General features: G+C 56.5%; 5 protein-coding genes across 5 annotated transcripts; 3 read left to right on the top strand and 2 right to left on the bottom strand.

Moving 5' to 3' along the window:
- Window positions 1-5,097: 5,097 nt before the first annotated feature.
- PHYSODRAFT_348397 (hypothetical protein) lies at window positions 5,098-10,866 on the top strand (the record flags this gene model as incomplete). The annotated part of the gene is made up of 7 exons (XM_009539544.1): window positions 5,098-5,177; window positions 5,259-5,314; window positions 5,386-5,480; window positions 5,560-9,273; window positions 9,335-9,706; window positions 9,799-10,511; window positions 10,593-10,866. The coding sequence occupies 7 exons, from the start codon at window positions 5,098-5,100 to the stop codon at window positions 10,726-10,728; spliced, it is 5,166 nt and encodes a 1,721-aa protein (XP_009537839.1). The 3' UTR covers window positions 10,729-10,866.
- Window positions 10,867-10,945: 79 nt separating this feature from the next.
- On the top strand, window positions 10,946-11,995 carry PHYSODRAFT_348396 (hypothetical protein). The gene has a single exon (XM_009539543.1). The coding sequence runs from the start codon at window positions 10,952-10,954 to the stop codon at window positions 11,933-11,935; it is 984 nt and encodes a 327-aa protein (XP_009537838.1). The 5' UTR covers window positions 10,946-10,951; the 3' UTR covers window positions 11,936-11,995.
- On the bottom strand, window positions 11,967-12,695 carry PHYSODRAFT_289036 (hypothetical protein; the record flags this gene model as incomplete). Its single annotated transcript, XM_009539542.1, has 3 exons — window positions 11,967-12,305; window positions 12,385-12,509; window positions 12,597-12,695. The coding sequence occupies 3 exons, from the start codon at window positions 12,690-12,692 to the stop codon at window positions 12,176-12,178; spliced, it is 351 nt and encodes a 116-aa protein (XP_009537837.1). The 3' UTR covers window positions 11,967-12,175.
- A 360-nt stretch (window positions 12,696-13,055) lies between these two features.
- PHYSODRAFT_307080 (hypothetical protein) lies at window positions 13,056-14,333 on the bottom strand (the record flags this gene model as incomplete). Its single annotated transcript, XM_009539541.1, has 5 exons — window positions 13,056-13,325; window positions 13,397-13,872; window positions 13,942-14,090; window positions 14,162-14,242; window positions 14,305-14,333. 5 exons carry the CDS (start codon window positions 14,331-14,333, stop codon window positions 13,056-13,058), a joined length of 1,005 nt encoding a protein of 334 aa, XP_009537836.1.
- Window positions 14,334-14,747: 414 nt separating this feature from the next.
- Window positions 14,748-15,362, top strand: PHYSODRAFT_531037 (hypothetical protein; the record flags this gene model as incomplete). The annotated part of the gene is made up of 2 exons (XM_009539540.1): window positions 14,748-15,133; window positions 15,197-15,362. 2 exons carry the CDS (start codon window positions 14,748-14,750, stop codon window positions 15,360-15,362), a joined length of 552 nt encoding a protein of 183 aa, XP_009537835.1.
- Between the last annotated feature and the right edge of the window lie 55 nt (window positions 15,363-15,417).

Raw genomic sequence — 15,417 nt, 5'->3', positions numbered from 1 at the left:
GGCCGCGTGTTGCTATAAGTCGGTGCTTGTGTATAGACGAGAGGGTTCAAGACCCTCACCTTCTTAGAACGCGTGACGAAAGACCCATTTCGGGTAGATGGAGCTGGTCCTGGACCCAGTGTCAACGCTGGAACATCCACGAGAGTTTCTTCATCTGTCCGATGTACGCGTAGTTCGAGGCTCCCCGGTGTCAATACTAAAGGTTTTTACTTTTATGTTTTTGAGGTTTTGCGGGAAAACGCTGCGAACACTCAGGACGAGAGCAGCACCAACCCGACTTCCTCTCGCCACCTCGGACGACTCCAGCTATAGTGTAAACGCTTGATCCTAGCGCCAGGGGCCATCAACTAGAGCTGGAAAGCCCGCAACCACGCTGCTGGCCTCAATTCCCTGTCGAAGATTGATATTCGTACCTAGTTGAATATACGTGGGCAAAAAGTGTCGCAATTTTACAATTTACGAAACTCAAGGAGGCAGCAGAATCCGTAAAATACGTGAGCAAAAGGTATCCAGTAGACACTAACAAACTGTTATACTGGGAACAGTAGCACGCTTCGTGCGCGAGGTCTTAGATGTACTACGCGAGCAGTACGATCTTGTCACTAATATGGAATTTCTTCTTAGTGAAAGAGCGTCTCGCTCATAATTAACATACTCGCCCTATTAAAGTCCGGACTTTATTTTATAGTACAGGCCTAAAAGCTTGAAATTATCAGATATTATATCAGCTCTAAAAAATATCTTGGATTTTGTATGTATATGTACAAACCGTTAACTACCGGTATTTGTTGCGACAGGCTTATATTCGGGAGGGGGCTTATATTCGGGCGAGAACTTTAGGAGTCGGCGAATTGAACGTTAGGTAGCTCACAAATGGTAATGTTGCTATCGCTGTATAATATAGCTATCTATTTATTATATTGTTAAAATTAAAGCGTTAACTTTTGCTTGCCCTTCCATTGCTCAAACGCTGATGTTTCTCCATCGAGTGCGTAGGGCGGTAGCTCGATAAACCCAATAAGCCGCTGCATCTGGTGCCTACACAAAGTTACGTCAGTGTGTATACTTTGTATCGTAAAGAAGCACAACGTAGAGAAGTGAGCTCCCGAGGACATGCGAGATCTCTTTCATCCGCTTCTTAGTATGTACAGTTCAACTCTGTACAAATGTATAACTAATTTTGTCGACTGCTGCCAATATCATAGCAGAGCCCCACAAAACATGCCAATACGACGATTACTAGCTTCATATCCGAGGCTTACTACTGCTACTGAAAGAATTGGAATCGGGTTCTGCTTGTTCTGATCGTGCACGTGGTCTAACATCTTGAGCGACAGCTTCCGCGTCTTTGAGACGAAAGCCCGCCCTCACGGTCGACCTCTTAAAAACGCCGCCCGTACATGTGCCAAAGTTTGTCTGCTCCGGGTTGGACACCTCTTTGGCGCACGTACAGCCCGCGTAGCACGCGTCAGCTGCCAGCGTAGGCTTGATGAGGCGCACGCGAAATCTCGCTGCAGGTTGTGCCTGTGGTTGGCTACGTGCTTCAGGCGGAGCTGGTACCGCCACACGCCGAGCGACGCTGCTGCTACATAGCGTGATAGGGCCATGAGGGCAGCGTGGAGCTTGGAGCATTGGCCACGCACCATTCTACGCTGGGTAGACCTAGGCTAGCTCGCTGGCATTAGTATAGAGTTTGATCGTGGCCGGCGGTGAAAACTGCACAGACCGCTCTGCACAACAACAACAGCAACAACAACGGCACAATGCGCAACACGTCAGTACAGTCGGTGTATATCGGGTCCGTAGTGGCTGAGAATGAGCTGCTACTGAACCGGCAGTGATATTCCGTACGAATACTACGCACCTCAAAGGCCGATGGCAGTGACTGCGGGTGCAGACGGGCGTCTGGGGGTACGAGAGGCTGCTGACACGTCGATAAGCACCAAGTGACCCCATCCGCGACAGTCGAAGCGCTCTTGCAGCTCGGTTGGAGGCAGACTTGGCTACGACTCGCAGCTGGGTCGACGTGTAGCCGCGCGATACATGATCTCAATTGCAGCACTTCCTGGACGCCATCAGGCAAGCCACGTGCGACCCTGCTGACGATGAGTTAATACCTATATATCTTATGAAAGTATACAATATGCGTTAACTATCCATCATTGCTTTTCTATTTCTATCGTTTCTAATTGGATAGTAAAACGAAGTCGGGTGCCTTGCCCCATATTTTGTGATTGATTGACTCTCATTGGTGTAAAAGAAAGCACCTTATCTGCATAAATAGCTCTGCGACTAGTCGTTGGTATACAAATCGACACTTAATCGCACACAATAACGTACCGTTGAGCTGCGATCAAGTTTTGGGTTAGCACCGGTTTACACCGGTTTAGACTGTTGCCTAGCATTTCTTTTCTTAGCCATTAACTTAAGCCGGGCAATTACCGTGACTTTTCACCAGGGTACACGAAGTAAATGGCTTCATTTGTATACTTGAACGATGAAGTTGGGACCTACGTTTGAGCTTTTCAAAAAATCTAAAAGTGTCCTATGTGAGTTCAGAGCATAATGAAACGCAATCAAGGCCCCTGCACCAACTGCGCCACACCTCTCTGCTTGCACTTGAGCCCCCTTTTTCAGAAATACCGAGCGGTAATCGTTTTTAAGCTCGGTACTTCAACGTCAGACCCCAGTAGCTCTCAGCTATGCTGAGAGAACACCCGAAGAATGAGGGAGTTGTAGTGTAGGGAACATCAAGTTTTGTGTCACACTCCACGGCCGCAGTGGAACAACGTACCAGGAGCCAAGTACTACTCGGCGGGATGACGAGCTCAGTGGGCAAGAATGCGCTGGTGGACGACCGCTGAACTCGGCTGATGGTGTCAGAAACTCAAGGCACACCGGCTTCGACCTGGTGACACGTGGCAGGCCCAGTGATGAAGACCCACCCGAGTTCAGGAAGGCACTGGACACACTCAGCCGAGATCATGGCGAGTTCAAGCCGCCGAGCTCGGCTAAACGGTACCATGTACCGTCCGATACGGTAACCAGGCTCAATTGAGTCCGGGAGTCGCGCAGTCGAGTTCACGGGTCGCTCCGCCGAGTTCGCGGGTCGCTCCGCCGAGTTCACTGGGTTATCCGGCTCAGCCGAGTTCACCGGCTTCTCCAGACACTTTATCCGTCTCACCCGAGTTCGAAGAGTTATCCGGACGCCTTATCCGGACCAGCCGAGCTCAAGCGTCGCTGCGCTCAGCGAAGGGTCGGCCGAGATCCAAAACCGCCCACTTTCATTTGGTATTTGTATAGGAGCTTAGGAATAGTGGAGGCGCCCCTTCAGGGCGCCCGACAGAGATAACAACCAAACAGAGCAGAATTTGCTAGGTCCACAACACGTGCACGCGCTTCCAGTAAGCCCCTGCACGGGCCGGATTATGTCTGCTGTCAGCACCCGAGAGGCATAGCTTGTAGGGTGTTGACTGGTAGCGCCAAGAGATTAAGGTCGGCCCGGGTTAGGCGCGTGTCTCGCCAAGCGCGAAGGAAAAGTCTCGCCACCGCTGCGAGCCGGTGTTCCCGTACGTCCCGGGCACTGATTGCTGAGTCGAGAAGCCTTTGCTCTCGGTGACCCGTAAAAGCCCGCGAGGGCCGTCGTCCGTCCTTTGGCGGAGGGCACGGGATTTCTAATTCCGGAGTCAGGTAACTCAGCTGGCTTCCGTGATTGACTGGCTTGGGGTACTTGGTCTCGGCGAGGACGAGACATCACTGTCCCGAAGGGGCCGAACCGCTGGGGGACATCTCAGCGCAGGCCAACAAGGGCCGACTAGCTCGGCTGTTGTTGTGTTTGTAGCTAGGGTGTCACGTCTGACGATTTTGTGCGTGCAACTACACCACACGAGTGCAAGTATTTTTCAATGGCTTTCGGTTTTGAAAGAAACACACAGCCACTTTCGAGAAGAAAATATTGAAATTGATCGATCAATCGCAGACGCAAGTGGAAAGGCTGGCTGCTCTAGAGGAATCAATCGCTATATCAATTACAATATAGTGCTTTGGACTTCATCTTAATCGCGAAAGGCCTTAAGACGGATATGCACTTCAACTTGGCACTGCAACATCTACCACTGCCAAATACAGCACTTCTTCTCATAAGTGTTCCCAGCTAAGTCGCAGACGACCTAGTTTACACGTACAGCTGACTCTACAGTTAGTGTATTGGGAGTACGCTACTTGCTCGTCCCCTCTAGTCCCAGCACAGACTTACTTTGAGTATGGTGGGTCATTACTAAAATAATTACTAATATATAAGATGACTACAACTATTTTACTACTATCCAAACACGTTCAAAATGAAGGTATTTATTGTGCCTTTCTGCCACAACGCCCTCCGATTTGAGGTCCTACGTAGGACTCTTTCTCCTACGTAAGACCTCATAAAAGTTAGTACCAAGGCCAGTAAAACCGTGCATAAACAATAATTGAATGTAAACTGAGCGATTTGCTTGCGAAGGGAGGCCAACAAATTGTGCACAGTACCGTTATACCTGAAGCACATGTACCCGTACGTAGCTCCACGCTGGCATGGTGACCTAGCTGCGGTGCTGCCTGAGTCTCCGCCTGTACTAGTGTGGCCAAACTATGCATTTGCCACAGATGCTGTCAGGCACACTGACGTGATCTAGTCCTACGAAGGGCTCGTTAGTCCTACGAAGGCCCGAATGGCCAGCTTAACATGGCCATTCGGTCCGTATTTTCAAAAAGGTTCTCTTTAGATGAAGACGGAGCTCCTACGTAGGACTTCCGTAATCCGATGCAGGGCCAGCAGCAAATCCTAGGTTTAACCCTACCCTCTCCCTCTTAAGACCACCTTTTTGAGGTCAGATTGGCCAAAGTTTCTGAAAGGCACAATAAATAGGTTTTAGTCGAGCTGTAACATAGCGCGGCGCCATCATTTCCAGTCACCCGCATACTTTATTCCCGTCCAAATGTATTTTGGAACCGTGCCCCAATCTGAGCGGGTCCAGATCGATCTCCCCCTTCCAAAACCGGCCCAGTCTCACATTGCGGAGCCCTGGTGGTGTAGAGAGCCGCGAGATCGAGGCGAGCATGGAGCGCGCGCGCACGGGCGTGACGCTCATCGGCGAGCGGACGCTGCACCACTGGGCGGACAGCGGCCGACCCGACGTGTGCGTGGCCGCCCCTGGGCCTGCGCTGCGACCCTCTCCTCACAGACTGACCAATTAATTGTGATGTTATTCCCTCCGCAGACTGGCGCAGTTGACGCGCGCTTTGAGCGATTTCTCGGGCCACGAGGCGGACTCCGGTGCGTATTAAAGTGTTATTGGTACTGCTCTAGCTGCTGATTCTAAGCGGTATTGGTCTGTATCGCCTTAGACCTGCCGCGGCTGCTGTACGAGCTCGTGTGGATCGTGCTGCACGCCAAACTGACCAAGCACGAGGTGCTGGGGCTGCTGAAGGAGGCGGAGCTGGTACGCGCACTACTGTTCATCCTTCTGTGGGGCTTTTACCGTGCTGATCAGGTCGTTTTGACGCTGTTATGGCTGCCAGACGAAGAGAGCCACGGCCTGCGACCTGCTGACGGACCTGCTGTGGGTCATCGGCAACGAGGTGGAGGCCAGCGAGCGCGGCCATGAGCGCCACACGTCCAAGGAGTGGCGCAGCCTCTGCGCGATCGTGAAGGCCGTGGCGGACGAGAAGCTGCTGACGCTCACGCACCTCAAGGGCGCGCTTGAGTTCGACCTTCTGCACGACGCCGAGCTGACGCCGGAACCGCAGCTGCTGGTCAAGAAGATGGTGCGCATCAACACCAAGACGCTCTACACGCAGACCAAGTACAACCTGCTGCGCGAGGAGACGGAGGGCTTCTCCAAGGTGCTGTGTCTGCTGCACACGGGCGTGGCCAAGAGCCAGATGGAGGCCACGCGCACCGACCTGATGGCGCTCATCGGCTTCTTCGACCTCGACGCCAACCGCGTCCTGGACCTCGTGCTGGACGCCTACGAGATGCACCCGAGGAACGACTGCTTCGCCCAACTGCTCGAGATCTTCAAGCGCGAGAGCCTGCCCCACGTCATGGGCTTCAAGTTCCAGTTCTACAAGCGCGACCCGCCTGCTGTTGAAGGTGTTACGACGCCACGCTCTCTGTATCGTCTCGCTGCGACGCTGCTGAACAAGGGTCTCATTGAGTTGGACGCTCTGCTGCCACACTTGGCTCCGTCCCGTGAAGAGATCGTGAAAGCTGCTGCGGAGCATGAAAAGGAGCTGATCAAGAAGGCAGGCTCCTTCGGCCAGATCAGCCTCGCTGCCAAGAAGGATGCTGACAAGGCTGGAGGCGAGGACGAGGCTGCAGCGGAAGAGAAGCGCAAGAAGGAGGTGGAGCACAACCAGGTCTACGGCTTGATCATTGGACTTCTCGAGATTGGCGCGCGCGACCGCGCGTTCGAGATGATTTCTTGGTTCCAGAAGCGAGGTGTGAATCCTCTTACGTTCACGCCGCTGACCTCGGAGCTCTGCGCCGTGGTAAATGTGATGATCGAAGAAGTATTCGTGGTGCTGTCATCGCGCAGTCTGCAGCTTATCGATGGCAGAAGCGCTGGAACTAAGGCACCTTTTGGTGTCTCGACGAAGGCAACACCTCAAGCGAGCACCAGCAACCACTACATCCGTCGCGTGAGTAGTCTTGAAGAATGTGTGACGGAGGTATTCCCTATTGTGGAGATGATTGGGCCGCAACTGTACCACGACCAATTTCTTTTTGTGAAGTTGCTGCGGATCGTTGGGAAGTTGGTTGACGAGCACTCCAAGAAGGCCAGCGCTTCTGCAGACAAGGACGACAAGGATGCTGCGCTTCTAGGCAAGGTGAAGTCCCTGTTGGTGAACGCGTTCCTGCCGGCAACGTCTCTGCAGAAGTGCAACCCAAGCACGGCGTTCTTGATGTGGGACCTGATTAAGGGCTTGCCGTGTGACGAGCGATACCGAATGTACCTGCACTGGCTCGAAGCTTATGACAAGTATCCGGAGTTACGACTGAAGGAGGCCGAGGTGGTTCAGGGCACTCGTGGTATTATGCGACGGCTTACGGCTGACCGAGCTAAACTATCGGCTCGCAGCCTGACTCACGTGGCGCATTCGAATCCTCTGATTGTGTTCCGCACGATGCTGCGTCAGATCCAGTCGTACGACAACCTGATCCAGCCCGTGGTGGAGTCATTCAAGTTTGTTACGCCGCTGGGAATGGATGTGCTGTCTTTCGTTCTCGTCAGTGAACTGTCGAGACCGCAGAAGTCGATGAAGTCGGACGGCACCCACGTTTCGCTCTGGCTGACGTCGCTTGCAAACTTTTCCGGTAGCTTTTATCGCAAGTATCCGAACGTGGAATTGGCGGGTCTTCTCCAGTATCTCATCCAGCGCCTTCAGAACTGGGCGTCTGTGGATCTGATCGTACTGAGTGAACTGCTGACTAAGATGGGATCGTGTCTGAGTTTGGAAGATATCTCGGTGAGTCAGTTAGAAGCTCAGGCTGGCGGTCCGCACCTTTGGTACGAGCCGACGGACCCGAAGTTCCAGAACCGGCGTGCCATCCCGCGACTGCGCGATGCTCTGATCAAGCGGGATCTGGCGCTGCCATTGTGTATTCTCATTTGCCAGATGCGCAGTCGCATTGAGTATCATGAGGACAGGGAGCTCCCACACCTGAAGCTCCTCGGGCGGGTGTATGATACCTGCCAACTCACTCTCAGCCAGCTTCTGCAGTTTCTTGGCGGCGTGGTTGACCCACTGGTATACCGGAAGATGCTTCCCTCAATTACGACATTAGTACACGAGTACAATGTACCTGCCGAGCAGGCAATGGCTCTTTGCCGTCCGGCAATGCGAAGTGATGACCCAGTGCTGCAAACCGCGCCGCGAGGTGTCCACGCGACTGGCGGTACGAACACGGCTAGCAATGGAGTTTCTACTAATGGATCCGCAGCGAACGGTAAGTCCACCGGAGAAAAGAGCTGGTTCATGTACAACCCCGAATTCCTGAAGGATATCCAGAACGCGCTTCGTACCGATAATGGAGCCGATGCCAAGCCTGAAGACCCGTTTGTAGGCTTAACGCCGGAGCTGTACGCGACGTTCTGGGGTTTGAAGCTCTACGATATCCATATCCCGTTCCAGCAGTACGAGTCGGAGATTCTGCGTCTGCGTAACTCGGTCACTTCGGGTGCGAACGCTTCGTTAAGCGCGAGTGAGCGGAAGAAACTGAAGGAGAAAACTACGCAGATGATCGATGTGCTGACTACAGAGCAGAAGGACCAGGTGGCTCATCGGAAACGAGTGTACGAGCGGTTGGAGGAGATGAAGGACAAGTTCTTCAAGATGGAACCGAAGGATCACCAGACAGCGATCGACGAGCTGCTGCAGAAGTGTGTCATCCCTCGCTCGCTGATATCTCCTGAGGACGCTTTGTTCGCCGCTAAGTTCATGGAACGTTTGCACACGTTTTCGACTCCGCAGCTCAGTACTCTCCAGTACATCCACAAGGTGAACATGAAGGTGTCGGCGATCGTGTTGTGCGCGACGGAGCGAGAGGCGAGCAACTTCGGCATTTTCATGAAAGAAACGCTGGGAATTACCTTGCGCTGGTACCAGAATGGCGCGACGTACGACGACGAAGCTATCCACGGCAAGATCGGCATGAGCCTCGACTTGACAGACGACAAGAAATGTCTCGCGCACCGACAATTCAAGTCGGCGTATGCTAATTGGCATAAACAGTTGGAGCGGGTGTACACTACGGCACTGTCGAGTGGCGAGTACATGCCTATCCGCAATACGCTTGTGGTGCTCACAAAGCTGATTGATGTGTTCCCTGCGGGTCGTGGGACTGCTGGAGTGATTTTGGGTATTGTGGAGAAGCTTACGAACGAGGACCGAGAAGACATCAAAATCATGGCCAAGCGATATTTCGCTCTTCTGACGAAGCGGAAGGCATCTCTCATCGATGACAGGCTCTTGCGCACACGCAGCGCTCCAGCAAAGTCACCCACTGCTGGGTCGTCCAGTAACGAGAAGAAGGATACGACGGATGCTGCCGACGAAGAAAGCAAGAGCCGCAACGAGGACGGCAAGAGTAACGACGCCAAACGCGAAACTTCAAGTAAGCCAGTGCTGAGCCGTGTCGAGAGCCAAGAACTTGAGAGCGGCGAGATCGTCATGGGGAAGACCAACAGTAACAACGACAGCACACCGGCACGGAATAAGCAACTAGACTCGGTACGCGGTCGAGGTGCCGAACGTGAGCGTAATGGCCGTGGAGGACGGGGTGGTTCGGCAGATCCTCCTCACGACCGTCGGAATCGTGGAGAGCGTGGAGAGCCTGAAGAACGCCGAGACAGCTCAGCCGATGCTCCTCGTGATCGTCGTTTGGGCGAAGAAAGACGTGGTCGTCGGGAGCACCGAGACCGCGAGGCGTCTCCTTCGGCCACCAAGGCTGCCGGACGGAGCAATTCAGCCAACAGCCGAGCGAATGAGGCGCGTGATACTCGTGAGCGCAGTGGGTCGGCTTCCCGGAAACACGAGAGATCGCCAGCCCCACGACGCAGTCGCTCTGGAGACCGCGCTGACGACCGTGGCAACAATAGTGACAGCCGCCGATCTTCTCGTGAACGGGGACGCGAGAGAGGGCAGGCTAACCGAGGTGGACGAGGTGAGGGGGATCATAGAGGACGTGGTGATCGCGATACGAACTCGCACCAAAGTAGCCGCAGTCGCAGCCACGACCGTCATGAACGCAACCAGAGAAACCGCGGTTCAATGCACGGGCGCGAGGACGGCGAGTCGGATAACGCATCCAGGAAACCGGAGGTCTCCAAGCCTAGTCCTGCTCGGAACGAGGAGTCTGTAAAGCCGACTTCTTCACCGAAGCCTGATCGCGAGTCTGAACCCGCGAAGCCGAACCGGGGGATGAAGGCAGAGCGCGAGGCCGTGAAAACCGAGTCGCCTGCTCCGGAAGTTGGGCGTAAGAGGGCGCGACCGGCGGAGCAATCGGAAGCTGCGCTGCGTCGCCAGCTCACCGCTGAGAAGGAGGCCAAGGCGAAGGAGCAGCAGGCAGGAGATCGCTCACGGCCAGTGGCTCGTGACCGCATGCGACCTCCTCTTCCGTCGGCAGCGGCGGCATCCCCCGCCGGGAAGGCGTCACCTACGGGCGCCGGAACTCCGACTGGGGGCGCACGGAAGATCGTATCGCTGGTGTCCTCGTCTCGCAAGCGTGAGCGTGAGCCAGCGACCGACAGCGATCCGCCCACTAACAGCGCACCAGAAGGCAAGCGACGTCGAGATGGCGGCGGCGGTGGAGGCGGCAACGGTAATGGCAATGGCAATGGAGGCAACGGCGGGGGTGAGCCCAAGCGCGGTGGACACGATGACAAGCGCAAGCGCAAGAACAGAGGCGGAGGCGGAGGCGGCGGTGGCGGCGATGGCAACAACGGCAACCAGCAGCAGCGCGACCAAATGTGAGTGAACTGTCAAGGTGGTGCTATGTATGTTGTGATATGGCTACGAGAGCTAATGTGTGTGTGTTTGACATTGTTCAGGCGTGGACGCCAAGACCGCGGTGGCCGCAACGGCAACAGCGACCGGCGCGGGGGCCATGACGAGCGTGGCGGCAACGGTGGCAACGGCGGCGGCCGTCGACGCGATCGCAACGACAACCGTGGAGGTCGCCGGTAGACTTGACTAAGGCTGTAGATACCACCTGGACGAGCAGCGACAGAGGTGGCCGTATTCATCAATCAATGGCAGTAGGCAATGAGAACTGAGTAGATAAGCGACACAACAACATCAGCAGCAACAAGAAGCAACAGCTTCAACTCGATCCGACCTCGCGACCGTCTCGTGCACGCGCCACAAATCAAATCTACCGGAGACCTTCGTATCTGTAGCAAGTCTCAGCATGGCGCTGCGCCGCCTCGCGCTCGTGTTCCCCGGGCAGGGCTCCCAGCGCGTGGGCATGGGCAAGGACCTGCTGGAGAAGTGGCCGCGCCTCGTGGGCGACGTGCTGGAGGAGGCCAGCGAGGCCACCAAGCTCAGTCTGCGGCGCCGCATGACGGAGGGGCCGGCGGACGAGCTCACGCCCACGCACGTGACCCAGCCGGCGTTGCTGTCCATGTCGGTGGCGGTGCTGCGCGTGCTGCAGCACGAGACGGAGCTGCCGCCCGTGCACTTCGCGCTGGGCCACTCGCTGGGCGAGTACTCGGCGCTGGTGGCCGCCGACGCCATCGACTTCGCTGAGGCGGCGCGTCTGGTGCATCTCCGCGGGTTGGCCATGCAGCGCGCTGTGGCTCCCGGGGTCGGGGCCATGGCCGCGCTCATGCCCGTGCGTCCTGAAGACGCCGAGGCGCTGTGCCAAGAGGCCGCAGCCAGCACCGGGAAGGTCTGCCAGGTGGCCAACTACAACTCGAGTAAGCAGACGGTCATCAGCGGCCACGCGGAGGCGGTGGACGCCGCTATCAGCCAGGCCAAAGCCACCAAGAAGGCGCGCCGTGCAGTGCTGCTGGACGTGAGCGCTCCGTTCCACTGCGCACTGATGGAGCCTGCGAAGCTGGAGCTGCACGAGCACCTGCAGCAGCTACTGGGAGACAACAAGCTGCGCGAGCCCAAGGTGCCGGTGGTGTGGAACGTCGAGGCGCAGGCGACGGCCAAGACGCCCGAGCAGATCGCGCAGGTGCTGGAGCAGCAGGTGGTGCACGTTGTGCGCTGGAGCGACAGCGTCGACTACTGCGTGGACCAGGGCGTGGATCACTTCCTGGAACTGGGCGTCGGCGGCGTGCTGGGCGGCCTCATCCGGCAGCAAACGGGCAAGAGCGACGTGCTGGCCACGAGCTGCGGCACGACGGACGAGATCAAGGCGTTCCTGAAGCAGCAGACTGTGGCGTAGATAAGCATAGAGGTCGATCGTCATCGTCGTCGTCATCAAACAGAGACCTGCTCATTTGTTCGTCTTTTTGCTTTAGTTACTCCATGCATCCAGACTCCAGCAGCTCGGGCCTCCGAGTGTCTTTGTGTGTGTGTGCAGTCGTGCGTGGCTGCCCCTCTCTTTTACGCGCTCGAGTCTGCGCAGAACAGCAGCCCACGCAGGTGGGGGGAGGACAAGAACAGCGTGAGCCTTCATCTCTCTCTACTCGTCGTCCTCGAGCACCGGCGGCTCGCCGATCTCGCTGGGCTTGAAAGTGAAGCGCGCGCCCTCGGGGGCGCTGTCGCGCCGCTTGAGCACCTCCGTACCTGCGCGCGCAGCGAGCACCTCCTCCCTACAGTCAGCCAGCGACAAAACAAGTGTCAGTCTCAAGAGCTCAGTCCTTGCCCGCCTTCATATCATATTTTTTTTACCTGGCGAAGACCTCCGAGTCCGTCTCCGGGACGTTGGTGAGTCCCAGGTAGAGCACGATGGGGCCGCCCAGCATGCCCATGTAGGCAGAGTACTCCCAGCCCTTGCGCTCGAACACGTGCGTGCCCTGCACACCGGAATCACACAACACGATACAAGAACAAGGTCAGCGTCTATAGCTGTTGAGACGCTGAAGCCAGCCGCGGGAACGCACGTTGTTGGTCAGCATGGCCGTCTCGGGCATGTGCACATGGGGCTTGGCGTGGCTGGCGAAGCCGCGGCGGGCGCAGCGGACGACGGAGGGCAGCATTCTGGGCAGCACGAGGTGGTCGCTCAAGTCTCTCTGGCCGCACATATCCCTCCAGTATTGGGGCAGTTTTATAACCCATTTGATTGGATGAAAATATAGTGTATTGGACGTTGTATGGAGGCGGGGGCACTTCCACCCGGACAACGCTCACTTGAGCTCACTATGGGCCTGGACCACCAGCACGGAAGGTTGAAGTGCTAGCTAGTGTCGTCCTTGGGTCTCGGTCACTGCTGTCGCCGGCCGTAAGTGCTAACCGCCACCTTCTCTCCAAAGTGCATGTCCTGTGAAGGCAAGAACGGTCAGGTTAGCCTCCACGCATTAGATAGATTGGCACAAGCACTTGCACTGCACCGACTGCACGGCCTACTGTACCTTGAACGGAGCGATCCCAATCGGGTGCACGGCGGCGACATCCCCCAAACTGTCTCGGTGGCAGTGAACTGGCTGGTCCAGGACACCTCGAGAGTACTCGCCAGAGTACGAGATCACGCCCATGACGTCCGTCGTGGCCGGGTTGGCCGGTCGTCGACGGCGCGCAGACTCCGCCAGCAGCAGCACCAGCGGCTTGGCCACGCCAGGGAGGAGCGGCACCAACTGCTGCAGATGATCGTTCGCGCGCGAGTGAATGAAGAGCTGAGCAAAACGACAGTGTTAGATCAGCGAGTGCAAGCCAGGAGTGCTTCGAGGGGAAGAGAGGCACGTACTTGGGCCGCTACGACCGTCAGCAGCTCGTTCTTGAGAGTTGAATCCCGTCGGGCCTCGATCATGCTCATGTCGGTGTCGACACTTTCTGCAACGGCGGACAGCGATGCTGTAGCGGCTTGGAGCTTCTGTTGCGCCTTCTCAAAGTCTGGAGGGCTCCTTTTCTGAGCTTCAGCATTGCGCTGGGCCGAGTCAAAGTCGCTGAGCTGTGTCAATGATAGAACAACGTCATTAGAAGGTATTGTAGTGCTTCGAAGCTTTAAGATTGACTGCACCTTTTGCTTCAGGTTGCGTAGCTGTTGGGCCAGGCTGGCATTGCTCGCTCTCAGTTCTTGAAGTGGCTGCACTACTGTGCGATACTGGAGAGATTGAGCCACATCGAACACATTCTCCTGCAGCGACTGCTGGATCTCCTCCACGCGGAGAGAGCTCTGAGCGAGTGCCTTGACACCTGGAGCCTCGGGAGCTTCCGCTGATGCTGTTTTTGCACAGTGATCAAGTGAGATCACAGCCAAATACTGGACAGCTTTGCCGCTCTAAGGCCCACCTTCCTGCGCGTCCTGCATTTGAGACTCGAAGAACGCCGAAAACGCGTGCATGAGCTGCGCCGTGGCCTGGGCGTACGCGTGCGTTGCGTTCGTGTAGTGCGTCATGGCCTTCGAGAGGTCCTCGAGACGATCGTTGTAGCGATTGAACCTGCAGCCACAGCCGAATGCTTGTTAGTCCTGCAGGCCCGTCTAGGTCTAGCCGTCGACGCCTAAACTGACCTTTGCGTGCGGTATTCCAGCACCGGGTCGACGCCCCCTTCAGTTCCAGCGCCCATCGACCGGGCAATCTCGTCTTTCAAGCTGCGCAGAAGCAAAACCATCAGCAAGAATGACCGCTGCATCCACTGTTGTACGTCGCTCACCGGCGCGAGCCGTCCTTCACGCCCTTCATGAGGGACCCATCCTTCACGTTCTTCATCAACTGCGCGGACAACCCCGAGGTTAGTCACAGGACGCTACACTGTAGCCACGAGAGACCCATCCATCGCCTTACCCAGGACGCCATCGGCGCGGGACCTTCGTCTCTTCTCTTCACGATTCTCTTCGCGAATGAATCAATGGCGCCGCTTCAAAAACGGCCGTTTCCCTTAGTCGACAATGCCATGGACTCAATGGACATGATGGAAGTCCATCGTCGGCGTGTTGATGGCTCTACAGGAGTGACCGAACCATTAGAGCCTCGGCTAACATGGCCAGCGGGGTTCTATGCTGCCCCGCTACTCACTCACTTCCCAATTTCCTGTCTTCCCGACACTACCCCCGACCAACGACCATGAAGCTCGCTCTGGGACTCTGCACTCTCTCGATGGCGTTCCTGTCTTCCGACGCTCGCCCTTCGTTCGTGGCGCGTATTCCGAACGGCAACGGCGTGTCTGGTGTCGCTGCACTCGGCCACGCGAGTCCTTCCGGCGGCGGCGCGACGAATGCTTTCGGCGAGGCTTTCGAGGCCGCCGGACACCAGTGGACGGCGGAGCTGTGTCAAGCAGACTCAGACGGCGATGGAGCCACGAACGGTGAGGAGCTGGGCGATGCGTGCTGCTCCTGGACGCCCTCCACTGCGTTGTCCTCGACGCTGTCCCCGACGCACCCAGGCGTGCCCAACAGCTTCACGGCTGCCCAGCTCTCTGCCATGAAATGCGGCGGCGAGGCTGACCTCGACGCGAGCGCTTCAAGTGTTGCTTCTGCCTCCTCGTCCTCCGACGATCTGCTCGCCTCGGACTCGCAGACGTCGACGTCTTCGGGCTTTGGCAGCAGCAGCGGCTCGTTTGGCGACGTGGTGGCTCCGGACGACCAGCCTCGCTTCTCTCCGGGACCGAAACTCGACGAAACGCCGCAAACTCACGTCACTTCGGGTGCTGGACGCCAGCAAACCTTCGTAGCTGCTATCTGCTGCCTGAGTACCGCGCTGGTGCTTGCGTAGCGTAGCTGTGTAGCATGTAGCCATTCGTACCAAGTTGAAGTGCGCGTAACCCCAA

Source organism: Phytophthora sojae, assembly GCF_000149755.1.
Source record: "Phytophthora sojae unplaced genomic scaffold PHYSOscaffold_13, whole genome shotgun sequence".
NCBI lineage: Eukaryota > Oomycota > Peronosporomycetes > Peronosporales > Peronosporaceae > Phytophthora > Phytophthora sojae.
The sequence above is the reverse complement of the archived record's forward strand: the minus strand, read 5'-3'. Positions and strand labels throughout refer to the sequence as shown.

Excerpts from the sequence above, each read along its gene's own strand:
- PHYSODRAFT_348396 (XM_009539543.1), top strand. The coding sequence starts at position 10,952 with ATGGCGCTGCGCCGCCTCGCGCTCGTGTTCCCCGGGCAGGGCTCCCAG.